Here is a 16,469-nt window from a genome sequence, read left to right on the forward strand (position 1 = left end):
ATTGAGAGCAGCCCTGCAGAGAAGGACTTGCAGGTATTAGCAAATGAAAAACTGAGCACGAGCCAGCAATGTGTGCTTGCAGCCCAGAAAGCCAACCACATCCTGTGCTGCATCAGGAGAAGCGTGACTAGCAGGTCAAGGAAGGTGATTCTCCCCCTCTCCTCTGCTCCGCTGACACCCCACCTGGAGTACTGTGTTCAGTTCTGGGGTCCCCAACATAAGGAGGCCATGGATCTGCTAGAACAGGTCCAGAGAAGGGCCACGAAGATGATCAGGGAGTTGGATCACCTCCCCTTATGAGGACAGGCTGAGAGAGTTGGGGTTGTTCAGCCTAGAGAAGAGAAGGCTCCAGGGAAACCTTATAGCGGCCTTCCAGTACTGAAAGGAAGTCTTACAGGAAAGATGGGGAGGGACTCTTTATCAGGGAGTGTAGTGATAGGGCAAGGGACAACAGTTTTAAACTGAAAGGGAATGGATTTAGATCAGATTGAAGGAAGAAACTCTTTATTGTGAGGGTGGTAAGACACTGGCACGGGTTCCCCAGAGAAGTTGTTGTTCCTGGAAGTGTTCAAGGTCAGGCTGGATGGGGCTTTGAGCAACCTGGACAAGCAGAAGGTGTCCCTGTCCATGGCCCAGGGTCTAGAACTAGATGATCTTTAAGTCCCTTCCAACCCAAAGCATTCTACGATTCTATGATCAAGAAAGACGTAAGCCAAACTGCATTTTGCCCCTGATACAAATATGATGTCAATACAATACAGAAATACAAACCAGAGACTGGAATTAAAATTCCACTTTGGAAAAGTATCTAACCATGCAGCCAGGGAACATGCCATGAGCTAGGAAACAAGAGCAAAGCCTACATGAATATACTCCTCACGCTACAAAACCAGTCCAGTAAGCTATTCCCCTTTTTATACAAACACAGCGTAAGAGGGCACCAGACAGCAAGTAGTAATGTACAGTCAAATGTATGTTCTAGAGACTAGTCTCCTCTTGGAATGAGAAAGATGATGAGCTTGAGTTATAGAGGAGGAAGAACCTTTCAAATCTCTGAGTATAACAAAGTCATATGCACAGATATGATTTACTTCCTCAGACTTGTAACCTGCCATATATCAGGCACTTCATTAGAAGTTCCCGATTTGCCAGGCACAACAGTACAGAACTCAAAGTACTTCTCTCTACTTGTCCAGGAGTGGGCAGGGAAATGCTACTTTTTTTCTAGCCACTACATCTTGTTTGTTTTTCATAGCAATTGTGCTCCCACAGCACAGAAAAAGTTAAGGTTGCTTAGTGCAATACTGCACTTTACTATATATCAAGTCCAATAAAATTTATGGTTAAATTAATACTTAAGAGAGGAAGTAGGATATTCTGATCTCAAGACTGCTTGGCTCCAACTCTATAAAGGCCTGAAGTCTTTGAACCATGCAGAAGCGCAACCTATAGTCAGATAAAGCCGACATACAAGTAATTCTCACTGAACAGCAACACTCTGGAGTTTAGATTCAGTACCATACAATCTTAGCACCATATATCAATTTTCATAAAGAAGGGTTCTATGGAAATCTGTTCTGCAAGAACATATCTCCCTAATAACTTCTTTTCAATTCATTATATTTCAATTAATATAAAGGAGAGGGTACCTATAATTTAATAAAGAGAGAGTCAAAGATGCTTTCCTTCCAACCAAATATTTCTATGATTTGCTACTACTATTTCATTTCACTTGTACCTATGTAATAGAAGTAGCAATAGTAATTTTATGTGTCCATATCCCTAGAAACAACTACTACTTCATGAAGACAACTTCAGTCTGTCCCAGAAAATTTTTCTACTTAGGCTAAGAGAAGAAAGGAAGGATCAGGATATAAAAAAAAGCTTTTAGTATAAATTTACTGTTTAATGCAGTTGAATATAATAATGTAGCTTTAAAAGTAATCTTGTCTTTATATTTAGCACAGACTACTTCCTAAGATCATCTACGTACTTTTTTCTGAAGGTAGCTATAGCCTTTATGCATTTAACTGCTTGTTTTTCATATACTCGTAACAGTTACCAGCTCCTGTGTCTTGGAGGAGAGAGTTTTGTATCTAACTAAATACCATATTTAACCAACATCTACTTCTAGAAAGAATTGACAAAATGTATGTGCAAATATACAAGTTTTAATGTCCTCGACAGTCAACTGAACTTTTTCCCCTTACAATAGTCTTTCATTATACGTGCAAAGATTGTTCTATATAAAACAAGAGCAAGTTACATAGGGAAAAAAATACAGCATTTCCACTGTAATTAATTAGTCTTCATCAACAACATAATTATGTTTGGAACGTTGGCACAGTAACTATTTGAAAAAAGTTTACATCTTACAAGATTTATAGAGGTTTGAGGAGGGGCATGCACTAAAGAATTTATACATTGTATGTTTTAGGATTATTTTCAGGAATAAGATATTACTTGTTTTTCTAATTCTCATTATTTTAGAATTCAACAATCTGTAATTCAAACCAGAATCATGCTGACTTAGAAGAAAGCATACTGGATATGAAAAGTTACATTGTCCAAGGCAGGTTACTACAGCATGTATTCAGTAGATCAAGTGTTGCATAAAGCTGTTCATTAGTTTGTTTCTTCAGCAGAACAAAAGGTTGTTCCATTAGAGCAGGCACTGGTTAATAATGCCACTGGTACACCCAGTTCAATCCAGTATGTGGTCATTTTGTGTGTCAGGGCACCCACTGCCACGTGTCTGGCAACAGGTAGATAGATAGCAAATCCATCACACCATGTTAGGCCTTGGTAAACATACTCTCCTTTTCTTTCTGTACCTGGTCTACTGACTGTGGCAACTTGGTATGTATTTCCACTTGTTTCAGTAGATCCAAATTCCATGCTTTAATCTTATTTTTTACCCATAACCAAGTGTTTTGAATAAATTTATAGAGTACATTTCAGATTTTTCATACAGATATATGTAGTCTGTCATGATCATTGCAGGTCCACCCCAGACTCACTCCAGTCCTCTTTAAGGACTGCAAACCCCTGCTGCCCACCTATGGTTGTGTGAACTGAATTCATTAGGTTAATGAGCCCTGAGATGCCCTTTACATAAATAACAATGAGTTACAAGTCAATGTACTAAAAGTCCATCCCATAATACTTAAGTATCATTTCTGTCAAATGTGTATCATCTCCTCTTAGAAGTTAATGTTGTTTACCACTCAAATCCCACTTTTGTTTAGAAAAGGGAAACTAGAAACAGTCCTCTCAACACTCCAGTTTCTCCTTAATATGTAGAGTACCTCCATACATGAAAAGTTCACACATTGCAGACTAGAGTAGAACAAATACTTTTCACAATACAAAAACAAAACAAAAAAACCCACATAAACCCTAAGCCTAAAAAGTTCCCTAAAACAACAAGATAGTTGAAGATAAAAAGGAAAGCAAACCCCAGCAAGTCCAGAGAAGTAGCCACCAATTGGCTTGGTCTGTTGCTCTCTCCTGGGAGCCCTCGTTACCTACTCAATCTACAGCTCTTACCCAAGTAACCCAAAATCAGTTTACTGCAGATTCTGTGCTATGAAATCAGTGCAAAGGAGTTCAAGTTTGACTGTATCTTGAAAGATACGATCATTCGAGTACCAGTTGAAGAAACTGCATAACTTGTATTCTTGTCATAAAAAAACATGTTGTTCTGAAATTAGGCTTTTTAACCAGGTTGTTGTAATAGCCAGGATACACAAGTTAATTATAAGTTGAGTTAAGAACACCTTATGTAAAGGCAAAACCGGCCTTGAACTCCTACAGGACAGCACATGCTGGCACAAGACAGCACAGACACACTCAAATAGCACTCTAGCCAATTACACAGGACATTTTATGCTTCACTTTTCCAAGCCGAAAACCTTAGAAGGCTAAAGTCCTCATTTTTCTATTAGAAAAAGCAAAAAAGAGGGGTGAGTGCTGTTTAGGAATATATGCTGCAAAACTGCCCCTCTGCAATAATCCGGAATCTCATCATGGCTACTGCTATGACAGCAATTCTGCAAAAAACAAGTGTCTGTCATCTAGGTCTAGTAACAGAGACTAACAGGTCTAACATCTACCTGGAAAGAGAGGTTTGGGGAAAGAAAAAAAATATTAAGAAAGTTATAGGAGATAGATTTTTCCTGGCTTTTATTATCAAGCCTTTTTTAGCAAATCTCACTACATATCACATATTGTTTAACTTCCAAACTCCAGCAACTGAACTGACATATAAGGGGCTCCTGAAGCCACACCACCTTGCTGTAAGCCTTGTTACAGAAAGCCATCAGGATGCAACACAGCATAACCATTTTTCAGATGCAGCTTACTCTCCATACCAGCTGATGCACAGGAGGCGACATATTCCATTCCAAGGCATCATGAAGCAAGGGTTGATGCACTTAGGTTAATGCTGATCATGAAGCAACCTGAATTTTAGCATTAAATGCTGATAAGGATATAAGCAACATAAGGTTGTGCACAGAACCACTCTATAAATGAACTTTCTCTCACAGGCCTATCAAAGATGTATTTCCAGGGCAAGCAAGAAAAGGGTGAATAGGACCAACCAGACACTTTCTCTTCTATCGTAACAACTAGGGGTCAAACAAATCAACTAAGAAGCCAGGTTCAGAACAAAGAAAAGGGAATAGCTCTTCATGCAGCAAGCAGTAAATCTTCAGAACACAAAGTCCTTTGGCAAGGAGGCTGCAAAAAGATTTACACAGGTTCAAGGGAAGGTTAGGGAAACACTTGGATGAAACCTAGTTAGAGTTACTGAATACATAAGCAACTTCTGGGCACTAAAGGTTAGGGGAGGGGAGCAGACAGGCAGGACTTGAACTTGAAGCTCTGTCATGTACCAAAAGCATGTGGCTTTAACCGCAGTGCCACAAGGCAACAAGGTAAAGGGCTGGAGGATTGTTGGTCTGAACCACTGTGATTGTTCTTGTGCTCACACTCAAATTTGCTCCTTCTGAAGATGCTTCTCAGCCTCTACTATAACTGATCAGTAGTTGAATCATTAGTGGATCTAGCAATCTGTTCTTCTAGGACTCTAGAAAATACCAGTGTAAGAATTTAAAAAATTCTAGTTATAGTATATTAATAATTGTATCAAGCAATCCATATTAACCTACTTCCATGTTGAAAGTATTTGTTGTCTTTGTATGCAAAATCTCCTATGTTCAAGTATTTTAAGCTTAGCCCACAGATAACCTAATCATGGTTAAACATAATTTCAAGAATTTGGATCTAAACTTAAGGTCTGAAATCATTACTTCAAAATTAAAGTGTTCTTCAGAAGTGTCATTAAGAGATTTGGGAACACAGTTGTAATCTTAGCAGGATCTGTACTTCTAAGTTCAAGCCTTCTTCCAAGCTTAAAATCTATGTTCCCTTGAATAGTAAGATATAGCTGTTCATTCATAATTACAGAAATCTCACCGCTTCTTTACAATCCCAGTCATTTCAAGTCAGATGACCTACCGAATGTTTTCTAGTGCACTTGTTAGCTGTTGTTGTGCAATATCATAAAGTTTCACTTTGAAGCCTCCAGCAGCAAACACCATGGCCCAGCTGCAACCAATCAGTCCACTGAAAAGAAAATAAATATAATCCAATTAATAAATAAGCATTTGTTTTGGGGAAGGCGGTCTGACAAGCATTGCGAAGGAAAACAGAGTTGGGACTCTCCAATATTTGATGAAAAAACTGGTAACATATTGATAAGAAACAAATCTCTCTCTAGCAGAGAAACAGCCTTTCCTAGCTGTGTAGCAGCTTCTCTGAGAACTGGAAGAAAGATATTGAGGAAGACAGATGAAATAGAAAACGGACAGCAAAATTCAAATCCATAGGAACTACTACTTTGGGACACTGGACTCAAGTATTAACAGCTTTGCCAGCTGCAATCTTAATGTGGAGCTGTTATATGGAATTACATTAGAGATTTAAAAATTTATTTATTTAAAAACTCATGTCTTCAGTTCATAGCCTAAAGACAGACACCAGCCCATTGGTCCAAGAGTTCAGGATCCTGCTTCAGAGACGATCAGAAAACCTAAGGCCCAGCTACCAAAGTCATGGGTCCTCTCAATTCAGGAAGTACCATAAGCATGTGAAAAGAAAAAAAAAAAAAAACAAAAAAACACAACAACAAAAATATCCCTGCAACACAGATTTGATACTGGTTTTCCACCTACTGACCTCTAGCACTATCCTTTTTTCTAGATGAAGCACCCTACCATGCTGGAGGCATGCAGGAATGTTCTGCTCACATCTTTTGGTGAAGTCACATTACTGAGAAATAGACAGAGGAAACTTGCAGTAATGGACAATTTTATCACATCTCTTAAAGCAATGCAGGTCTTGATTAGATTTATAGCAGGCATCAGCCTCTTCAGATGGAAGCACTGAGGAACAGTAGTGTAGTAAGCTTAAATAACCTGAGAGCACAAAAAAAAAACAACCCCAAAACCTCCATCACAGAGACAAGAGCGGAATTCCATGCTTATGGCTGTCATGAGGCAGGGTGTTGATAATTACATGCATTTCCTGCCATTTCCAAGATCACTGTATTTGTAGCACTGAATCGACCTCTGGCAACTAGATAACACAAGGCCACTAGGGCATCAGTAAAGAATTAAAAGGGGAGTAAGAGTCAGAGATAAAGCAACAGGCCACATGAGAAAAGAAGGAAGAGAAAAAAGATGTAAAGAAAAAAAGGAACAAAACACGAAGCTTCAGGAAATAACAGGAATCAGTGGAAATAACAAAAAAAGACTGCATTTAGTGTTGTTGCGCAGACAGTAAGTTCTCACTCAAAGCTTACCATTTATAACACACACACAATTTCACATGGTAGTATGCCCAGATCTCAGCAGTTCTCAGGCAAACTACAGAACAAACACACTTATGGAAAAGGTAAGGTTTGGATCAAAGTTTGTTAGCTACTGTAGCCTCCTGGCCAACAAGGATTTCTAACATAAAAGCATTTGGATCACTTAAACCTTAAGCAAGCATATCTGAGCTACCAGTATCTTTATAAATTAGCATAACTTCAATCAAATTGCATTTTTAAATTAAGTTGCCTTAAATCAGTGTTTGACAAAAAAAGTTTATTTTATTTTAATACAGGTTTTTAGGATTGGGGGGTTTGTTTTTCCTTTGAACTACAGAGCATACAAAATAAGTCAACTGTAGGAATCACACCTGCACTGTTACTCCATTGTATGTGACAGCAACATTACAACCCAGATATGTTAGCATATCTGACACCATGACAGTGCTTTCTGACACTTTATGCACTGTCATTTTGGGTTCAGTGACAATGTGTTAACAACATGATCTGTTCACACCACTGCTGTGGCCAGTACCAGGAAGTTTTTCTGCTTTCAGTGCAATTGTACCACAGCAGCCACAGAGAGCGAGAGCCCAGCTCTCCTGACCCTTCGCACACCTATGGCAAATAAAAAGTACCCCAAGTGCCACCAGTAAGAGTCAGCTTTGCCTCTGCCACATGCCAGCACCAAGACACATGTCCTGAGACCTCAAGTGATCTCCATAATAAAAGTTTGTTGCAGCCCATGCTTCTAACACCAAGTTACAGCGGTGCGTAGGGAACTATTACCATCCGGCATGTGTTTTCTCTCCCCACCAGATTCTTGTTCAAATAAAGAACTTCAGTTTTAGTTGAAGCAGAAGATGAAGCAATGCACTTACACACAGGTCAGAAATACTGCTGTACCTTGTGGCAAGAAAGTATTATTGCAGGAGTGCCTGAGAAACTTAGGAGTTTTCTTGACACAGTTGACAAATAGGATCTTAAAGCTGTGCTTGGATTTCTCCAGTCTTCTTATGCAAACAAAACACTGCAATGAAAAAGGGCTGCAGTCCTTCAAAGCTAAAGGATGACTTCAAGTAGAGATGCTGTGGATGCTTGTTTGTTCTGTTTTGTCGGGTTTTTTTTAAAGTAGCACTGAGCTGTCAGGCCTTAAGCAAATACACTCTTTTTAACGAGCCAGACAGTTGCATTCCCTCCCAGGATCCTGAATTACAGCAGCACCACGAAGCCGCAACTGGCCAGACCTCCCTGGCACTGCTCCCCTGCCCCAGCCTGGCCCGCCCCGGCACACCGCTCACACCGAAACCCCGCGGCTGCCCCTGGTTAGCACCTCGCTGCCCCACCCGGCGCCAGCCGCAGCGGGGCGAGCTGAGGCAGCCAGCCCATCGCCCCGCAGCCCATCGCCCCGCAGCCCATCGCCCCGCAGCCCGGCCCTCGCCGGGCCGGTGCCCGAGCGCCTTCGCGCGTCCCCAGGCATCCACTCCCAGAGCCCCCGAGGCCCGAGCCGGGCTGGGCTGGCACCTCCTCCCCGGGGCGCTACACCTCCCCGCGGGAGAGGAGAGACTTTACCTGCCGATGACAGCCACCTGCGAAGATTCCATGCCTGCGGGGGCCCGGGAGACGCGGGACGAAGCAGCAGCACCGCAGCCACCTTTGCCTTAATGCGCGCCCGCCCCTCACCTACCGCTCCCGCCATGTCACGGCAACCCCGATTGGCTCCTGCTACGAGCGCTCCGATTGGCTCCGCGCCGCGCCCCTCAGCGGCCGCTCCTCGAGCCGCCCAGCGGTCCCCGCTCCCCCGCCGCGGGAAGAACCCGCCCAGAGGCGGCGCGCGGAGCGGCCGGCCCAGAGCGGCTCCCGCTCTTCCCCCCCCCCCCCCCCGGGCCTGCACGGACACACCGCCGCTGCCCCTCACCCGGGCTGAGGCCCAGCTCACCTCCTTCCCCTCCCGCTGCTCCGCAGGGGGCACACGGCCGTGACATCTTCTCTCACTGTAGCGACGCAGTCCTCCCCCACCGACTCCAGGAGCCGGTAGCGTTTCTGCGGCCCCCGTGAAAAGGCAGGCCCTGCGTGCTCCCCCTCAGGCTGCGCCAAGATGTAGCAGGCGAGGGTGGTCGCCGACAGGAACTCAGTCTTTGCCGGGACAGAGACCTGCCTATCATCCCCACCTCTGGTGGGACAAGACCAAGGTTTTACCCTACAGTTAAAAAGGGTAGACCCCTATGGCCACGTAATTGAAGGTGTTTCAGAAGAGGGCAGAATTAAACTGAAGCACCTGCGAGCGTCTGGGCCTTGGGATTCACAGCCACATGTGGAGATGCAAAGACCCCATCACGCTTTGGCCAGGGACAGTACAAAAATACATCAAACCCTGTTGCTTTCTACTTTTTGACATGGGCACAGATGAATGCCAAAGCAAAGTTCACATTTTAAACTAGTTTCATACTTTTTCCACATTAAACAAGGCCTTATTATTCTTAAAAATACTTCCTTCTTGAATTCCGAATTAAAAATGTTTTTGCTGTTCTTGGTTTTCATACAATAATTTTTTAAAACTGTGCAAAAATGTGACATTACAATGTCAACATAATTCTTTAAGCTGCTCTACATCTTACTGTTCCTGTTGGCATGCTGTATTACTCATTTTTTCTATTTCTGTGTAGTTCCTATTCATCTGCATATTGCTCTGAAATCTTGCTGGATATTCCTAAAAAGAAACAAAAGTTAACTTTTTAAATGCTTACTTGTTATCAAAGTTTATATTACTATACTCTTAATATAGCTGAGAAATATTTGCAAGTTTTCCCATGTTTCTGGCTTTCTGAAAAAAAAATAAGTAGAAAATGTATACATTTGTTCCCAGAATAAATGTTTCGTAGTTACTGACAAAGTTCAGTGAACGTTTTGCTACCATTTCTTCTAGTTTCCAAGAAAAAAAAACAAAACAAAACAAAACAAACACTTATATAATCACTTTGTACATCCAATCCCCTCACTAGCACTTTTGCTAATTCCAGCCACATTCAACAAGGAGACAGAGATCTAAGTTCTTAAAGGCTTCATGAAGACCACTCAATGCACAGCAGGTGGAAAACCAAACAAGTATGGCCTTGACTTCTGCACCTTAACACCACCCACGTAACCTGAGACCTACCAGTAGATGGGAAATGGCAGTGGAAGAAAGTGGTCATAACTGGGCAACAGGAAGATTTAAGGAAGTGGGACAGCAGCATGGAGGACATCTGGTCATGCCAATTCTACTGCTCATAGCTTGTGTAGGCTGGCATAGAAAGCATAATTTTATAATTGTAGCAAGTACCAATTGTGTGCCTTTGAAGACTAATTTGAAATGGCATGACGTGGTACATGTTACAAAGACTAGCCGAAGAGTACCTGAAGCAACCAATGTGTATTTACTTTGTGTACTCAGATTTTTACTTCAAATAAAAAAAAAATGCTCCTAGAACATTGATGTCTCCTTGGCTTTGGAAGCATGGTTTTTAGAACAAGTTCACCATCACTCCCATTTAGAGGTTATTTTAATATTCTTTGACCTCCTGAGATGTGTATTTATACGTTGTGTTAAGTAATAGACTATTAGAGACAAAAGCCATTACAGATAGACAAATGGATTCAGCAAAACTAAAAGCTCAGTTGAAGTGTTCAGGAGGTGTTCCTACAGGGGTTTGAGAGCTAATCACTGTTGCGATAGTAACAATTGCAGGGCCTTTTGTGGGTGAACAAAACAAGAGGTCTGTGGCAATGAAATCTGCGCTATATTATTATTATTCATATACCAGTGACAAAGCCACATAGCTCTGCATTAGTTGATTAGGGTATGACAGCAGCCATTTTCCCCATTGTTTGTGGTGATGAGACACTGGCAGGTCCAAACGAACGGATCAGAAATGGAGACAGAGGGAAGTTTGCAAGAAGAAAGGAAAATATAAGGAATTAAATTCTCAGAAGTGTAAATCAAGGGAAGAAAATAGGATTTTTTTTTAAAAAAGGGCAAAGTTTCATTTTTGTGTAATAGCATAAGAATTTTTAGGCCCAGTACTTGCAGCCTCCACAAATAAGGGACAGTGATTCTCCTTCCTCTTATGCAAGTCACATGTGAAGGGCAGGAGGTACCCTAAGCCCAGAAACATAAAAGCCCAGTAGCCAATAATATGGTGAAAGGTCCTGGGCTCCAGTAGAGAACGAAAAGTAGGGCTTGTACTGGCAGCAGGAAAGGCCCAAGTGGAGCAAATATGCACTCACCAGCATATATATTCCTTCTTCTAAGTCCAACAGCAGTAAGAGCAGACTTGACTTGTGTTGGGAGCTGCAAAGCTCATCCCTCCATGTTTTTAATCTCTTTCTATTGAGCATGCTCCTCTGCTGCCCCACGTGAGGAACTGAAACCTGCTACTGGCTGTGGAGAGGAGGTGGGTCTACTGCAGGGGAGGAGCAGGATGGAGTGAAAGAGTTGTGTAGCAAACAAGGGTAAACAGGTAATGTTAACTGTGAGCTGCAAGGACGTGGAATACCAAGGAGATGTGAATTCCCCCTTGCAGAAAATAAAGGCATTGCATGCTTCTAGAATACACAGTGTCCTAGCCTGAGCTTTTGGCATGCAATGAGAACAGAGGCATAGTTCACATTTGTTAAATATCAGATCAGTTTAATACATTACTTGCTCAACAGAGCAACCAGAAACAACATTTCTTTTGTAATCATCTATGGTACATTGTTACTATGATCCTAATGGTTCAGAAAACATAATGCCTTAAAATGACAGCTTTAATAACTTTATTCCTATTCTGTAGAGTTCTAACTAATGGTTTGCATACTGTAATTGTAACTAGTGATATTAAAATTATGCTACAATTAAAACTATAATTTTAATTATTGATAGTTTGTGCAGTTAATTTAGGTGGTCTTTCACAGTGCAAATAGCCTGATGCAAATACTACCAATAGTGCTAAAATGCTGATTATTAAAGAAGCTATCTGCAGGAACCAAAAAGTAAGTAGTAGTAAAATAGATATTACAAAAATATGATTCAGCAAAACTAGATTGAATTATATCCTTTAATTGTAAAAATACCTGTTAACAGGATACTTTTCCTGTTGCAAATGTCTTTTAAACCCAAACTACAACATATACATTATTCATAATGTGTAGTATTCATGAGGTTCCTGCATTCATTTTGTTTGTTTTCAAATTGTAGGTAAATTAATTCACTTGCTTTACTAAATACAGACTATATTGTGAATTGTTGTCTAGAGCAGAAATATACTGAATATTTTCCACCTTTAGAACTGTTCTGAAATAGCTCTTTAAAAAGTTTTCAATACAAGTCTATAAAATATTTTTAACTAATTAATTCCTCATTAAGAACTTAACCCTGAAAACATTCTGGTCCTTGTACATACCATTGCATCACAAGTAGCTCTAGAATCTTTATCTTCTAACTTGAAATATTTTAACATAATTTTTGTATGTTTATGCATACCAACTCAGAGATCACAAATAGAAAATCAATTTTTAAATCTCCTACAAGAGACAAAAGGCTTTTTTAACTTACTGTTTCTATGTTAGGAAACATTAACTTGAAGAACTTTATGTTAAAAAGTGCTATAGAGTTGTGATTTTAACAGCACAGAAATAATGAGCTAATATATAAAGATTCTAACACCCATACTGTTCCTGCACTTGATAACAGAGGAAAGTAACATGCAGTATGTATCTGTTAACAAGATAAATGAGCCCAGATTATCAAGGCTGTAACATAGGAAAAGCATGATCTGAGGCTTTATTTTTTTCATTTTCAATTGTCTTTAAAATACATTTACTGTTAAGTTCAATTACCATTCAACTCTTAAATTTTCAACTAAAAAAAAAATATTTTGAAAGGTCAAGTATTAGAAAGGCTTAAATTTTAAATGCATTCCGTATTTTCTTTCCCTTCAGTAATTTTTAAAGGTATGCTGACAAGATCTGTTAGTTCCCAGAAGAGTAGGTAAATGCAGCTTCACTGTTTGTGGCAGTTGAGCTAGATGAGAGGTCTGCACATGGCAGCATAAAATTCTGATTACCTGGTCAGTCCAGAATTCAATGCTAGAAAACTACTTTTTAAAGATTATAATGGGAGAATTACTTTTTCAGTTCAGACCATTTTCTAAAAACAGCAATTAGTGGCTGATCAGATGAACAGTTAAACTGCCAGAGCAAGGGTAAGGTACACAACTAACAGTGATTATAACAGGCAGATGCTGGCCAGTAACCCCTGAACCTCAGTTAGTCCTGGATCACTTTGAGTCCTTATTTGCCATGTTACTGCTGCAAAAAAAAAAAAGGCAAAGAAATTTGTACTCTTTAGGAGTATAGCTTCATGACCTCCTTAATCTGCTATAAATTTTCACTGAATTTAATGGATCAAGTACTCAAGGTCTTGAAAGGTAACTGAAGAAAAACCTGATTAGATCTGCAGTCTACTTCAGCTGCACAAGCATTTAACTCAATGCCAGTAAGAGGACTGATCCAGGGCAGGAATGAAAATCAGAAGGTATGAAAAGAATGAGAACTTAATTTACTGACAGTGCTGCATTAATCCAATTTAAAATTATCAGGAATTCACAGCATACAGTGTTGCTTAGTCTGTACACTAAATTTACTACATTTTTTTTTGTCAGCTTCACATTCCAGGTTGCCATCTGGATTTAGCCAAAACCAGTAAAGACAATTACATCATTTGGGTTTCTCCCTGTAGCATGATCTTGTTAGAAGATGTCTTATAATCACAACTTATGAGTAAGGTCCCATGTTGCTACAAAGGATCCTGAGACTTCTGGGGTTTGTGTTAAATTTTCATGCATTAAGGTCTGTTTATACTTCATAGCACCAGGAAAAAAAAATAACTGTAGATTGACACAGCTTTTAGAAACATAAATAAAGTCTGTTGAGACTATCATTTTGCTGTGAGCACATCAGAAGTGGTAGCTGGACTGAGAGGCCTGAGGAGGTGGGCCATGCAGTGTTCCCAAGCTCCTGGTGCATCCTCCAGCAGTGTGGGCAATGTGCAGCATTGCCAGGAGCTGGATCAGGGGCTGGAGTTGACTATCTCTGGGCTTAATATAGCCCATTATAGTGTTAGCTTGCTATCATTCTCCCAAACAATTCCCAGTATAGTCAGGGATCATACAGGTCAAGGACCACTAGATGGTTTGAATGTAAACACCCAATCTTAGACGTTAAGAAAGTCTGATAACATGAACATGGTCAACTTCCAGTGGTGCCTCGACACCGTTTCATTTACAATATAGATGCACTGCCTTGTTATCATTTTGCCTTCTTTTCACTGCCCGAGGTAAATGGCCTGAAACATCAGAATATGCTGGGCACGAGGCCCCTGATATTGACAAGATGGGTAGCAGAGCTAGGGCTCTTGCCACAGAATGTACCTGCTGCTCAGGAACATATCAGTGTGTCTGGGGACAATCAGAAAAATCTAAAAACCATGGGCTCAATTATATATAAGGAGTCACAGGCAGAAAGGGGGGGCTAGAAATATCTGTTACTTGTGCTGAAGTTCATAATTTGTGGCAAGTAACTCACTTGAAATTTTATCCTAGCTGGAGTCTGTTACTCTGCAAAATACTTGTATTCCAGAAACTTCAGGTATAAAGATTCTCATGTCCACAGGTCTGCGTGAAAGTGGTTCATGCATGGAATGTGAACAGGTTAATACAAGAAGTGATAGTGTCTTAATACTTCTTTATGTTATCTTTGTTTCTCTTGTTGGGAGTACAAAGACCTTTCACTCATATCCTCTGTGCTTTATCTCTTCAGAAAGGACTTTGAGGCTGAAAGAAGGTGAGCAGCAGAAAGCCCTGACATTGCATAATGCTCACAAACATTGACAAGAAAAGGGGTGTTCTGACTGACTCTGCAATGTATATTGTCTTTGAAGCTTTATTATGCCATTAGCATAAGGCAGTAGGGGTACGTTACAACTGGCCTTGTAAAACATTTTCTCCCTTAAAAATACCGTGGGCATGTTCAGAGATTCCTGCTCTATTCTGTTTCTCATATAAACATGGGAAATTTTCTCCAGAGTGCAATGATTTTCTGTGGGCAAATCAGCTGACACTTGTCAGAGTTTCCAAAAAAGCCAACAAAGAGAAAACAGTAAAAATGGTAGTAGGAATTATCTTTTTCGAAGACATTAGGGCTTGTAATTTTTTAATTTCAGAGACTGTGGCAGACAGGAAGCATTTCCAACTTTTTTTATCGAGCCTTTCAATTTTGAGAGCAGATTTTTCAGCTCAGTGTTAGAAATGGTGTGGCTGAGCATCCTGAGAGCGAGCGGTGACTGTGATGAGGTCTCTGTCCAGAGGTGCTGGCTGCTGCCTGAGAGCCGTGCATGCTGGTGGAGTCCCACCACGCTCCAGAGGGCACAGGCCAGCAATAGTCTGGAGCTCGAGAAGCATGATAAAGGCACGTGCTGTGATGAGGTACTCGCAGGTACGCGACGTGATCAAGCGCAAGGTTTGACAGCTATGCAAGAAGCCATTTATGTACCACAGTACATTTGCTTTTTTCTCACAGTAGCAAATCTATAGCATACAATACTGATTTTCACCATAAAATGACAGCAGGCTGGCTTTAATCTTGGGAAGAGACACAAATTTAAACTAGGTATAAGGATAGATGATCCTCTAATCCTAAATTCCCCATTATGGAGAAGTCTAGAATTTTCCCCCCATTCTGAATTTTAATTGTTCTTTATTTAATGTTTCAGAAACACAATGTCATTTATCCTAATAATTCTCCCTTTAAAGTCAGTAAATATTATCCATGCACTGCAGACTTTTATTTGCACACAGCAAAGCAATGTTTAGCAGACAGTAGATCTTGTTTTCATTTATGTTTTCCTTATCCAGTGGACAAAAGGTAGGCAGTCTGACGAGTCTGCCATCCTTCACATCCAGCAGGTAAGGAAAGCATATGGGAAAAAAAAAATTGTGTGGCCATCATATGACACACCTATTTCTTAGTACACAGGCTTGGAAATACGCATAACCTAATTCAGGAAATTAAGTATATGTTTAATGTTTGGAGGATCAGTTCACAGTAAGTCCTAGAACAAGCAGAGTCACATTTAGTTTGTGTTTAGCTCTAGGTCTGTGATGAACATTAATCCACTTGAAAAATCTGTCTGCAAGAGTTCTGAGTAGTAGTTTCCCATCTAAAAGATGATATTGCAAATTTTTGGATTTGTGCGAGTTCCTTCTTGCAGTTACGCATTTTGAAGGACATAATTTTCTTTGTATTTAACTTGTGGAAACGAGACGAGGCTGGCTTTTTTTAACCCCAAGACTAAGCACGCCTAAAGCGATCCTGGCAGGAAGCGGAGGGACGGTGGACGAGGCGGCAACTCTAACAGCCGAGGGGCATAAATTTTGCGGGCAGCACAAACCCTTCCAGCCCTCCCGTCCTCTCCCGCCGCAGCCATTTGCCGCGGACACATCCCCTCACAGCGGGCGACGCCCCCACGGGCGCAAAGGCTTCGGCAGCTGCTTTGCGCATGCGCCATGGCCCG

The 16,469-nt window shown here is 40.9% G+C and overlaps 1 protein-coding gene across 2 annotated transcripts in view; it reads right to left on the reverse strand.

Annotated features, from left to right (window-relative positions):
* CRYL1 (crystallin lambda 1) overlaps positions 1 to 9,042 on the reverse strand; it is a 60,903-nt gene extending 51,861 nt beyond the window's left edge. Inside the window, exons 1-2 of one of the 2 annotated variants that reach the window (XM_032990765.2) lie at positions 8,817 to 9,042; positions 5,524 to 5,631 (exon numbers count right to left, since the gene is read on the reverse strand). In XM_032990765.2, the coding sequence (XP_032846656.2) occupies positions 5,524 to 5,606 (83 nt within the window). In that variant the 5' untranslated portion in view covers positions 5,607 to 5,631; positions 8,817 to 9,042. Of the gene's footprint in view, positions 1 to 5,523; positions 5,632 to 8,449; positions 8,595 to 8,816 lie in introns of those variants that run through there. The other variant, XM_042793168.1, reaches the window with a different exon arrangement.
* Between the last annotated feature and the right edge of the window lie 7,427 nt (positions 9,043 to 16,469).

The sequence above is a fragment of the Tyto alba genome, unplaced genomic scaffold, assembly GCF_018691265.1.
Source record: "Tyto alba isolate M040663 unplaced genomic scaffold, T.alba_DEE_v4.0 Super-Scaffold_2, whole genome shotgun sequence".
NCBI lineage: Eukaryota > Metazoa > Chordata > Aves > Strigiformes > Tytonidae > Tyto > Tyto alba.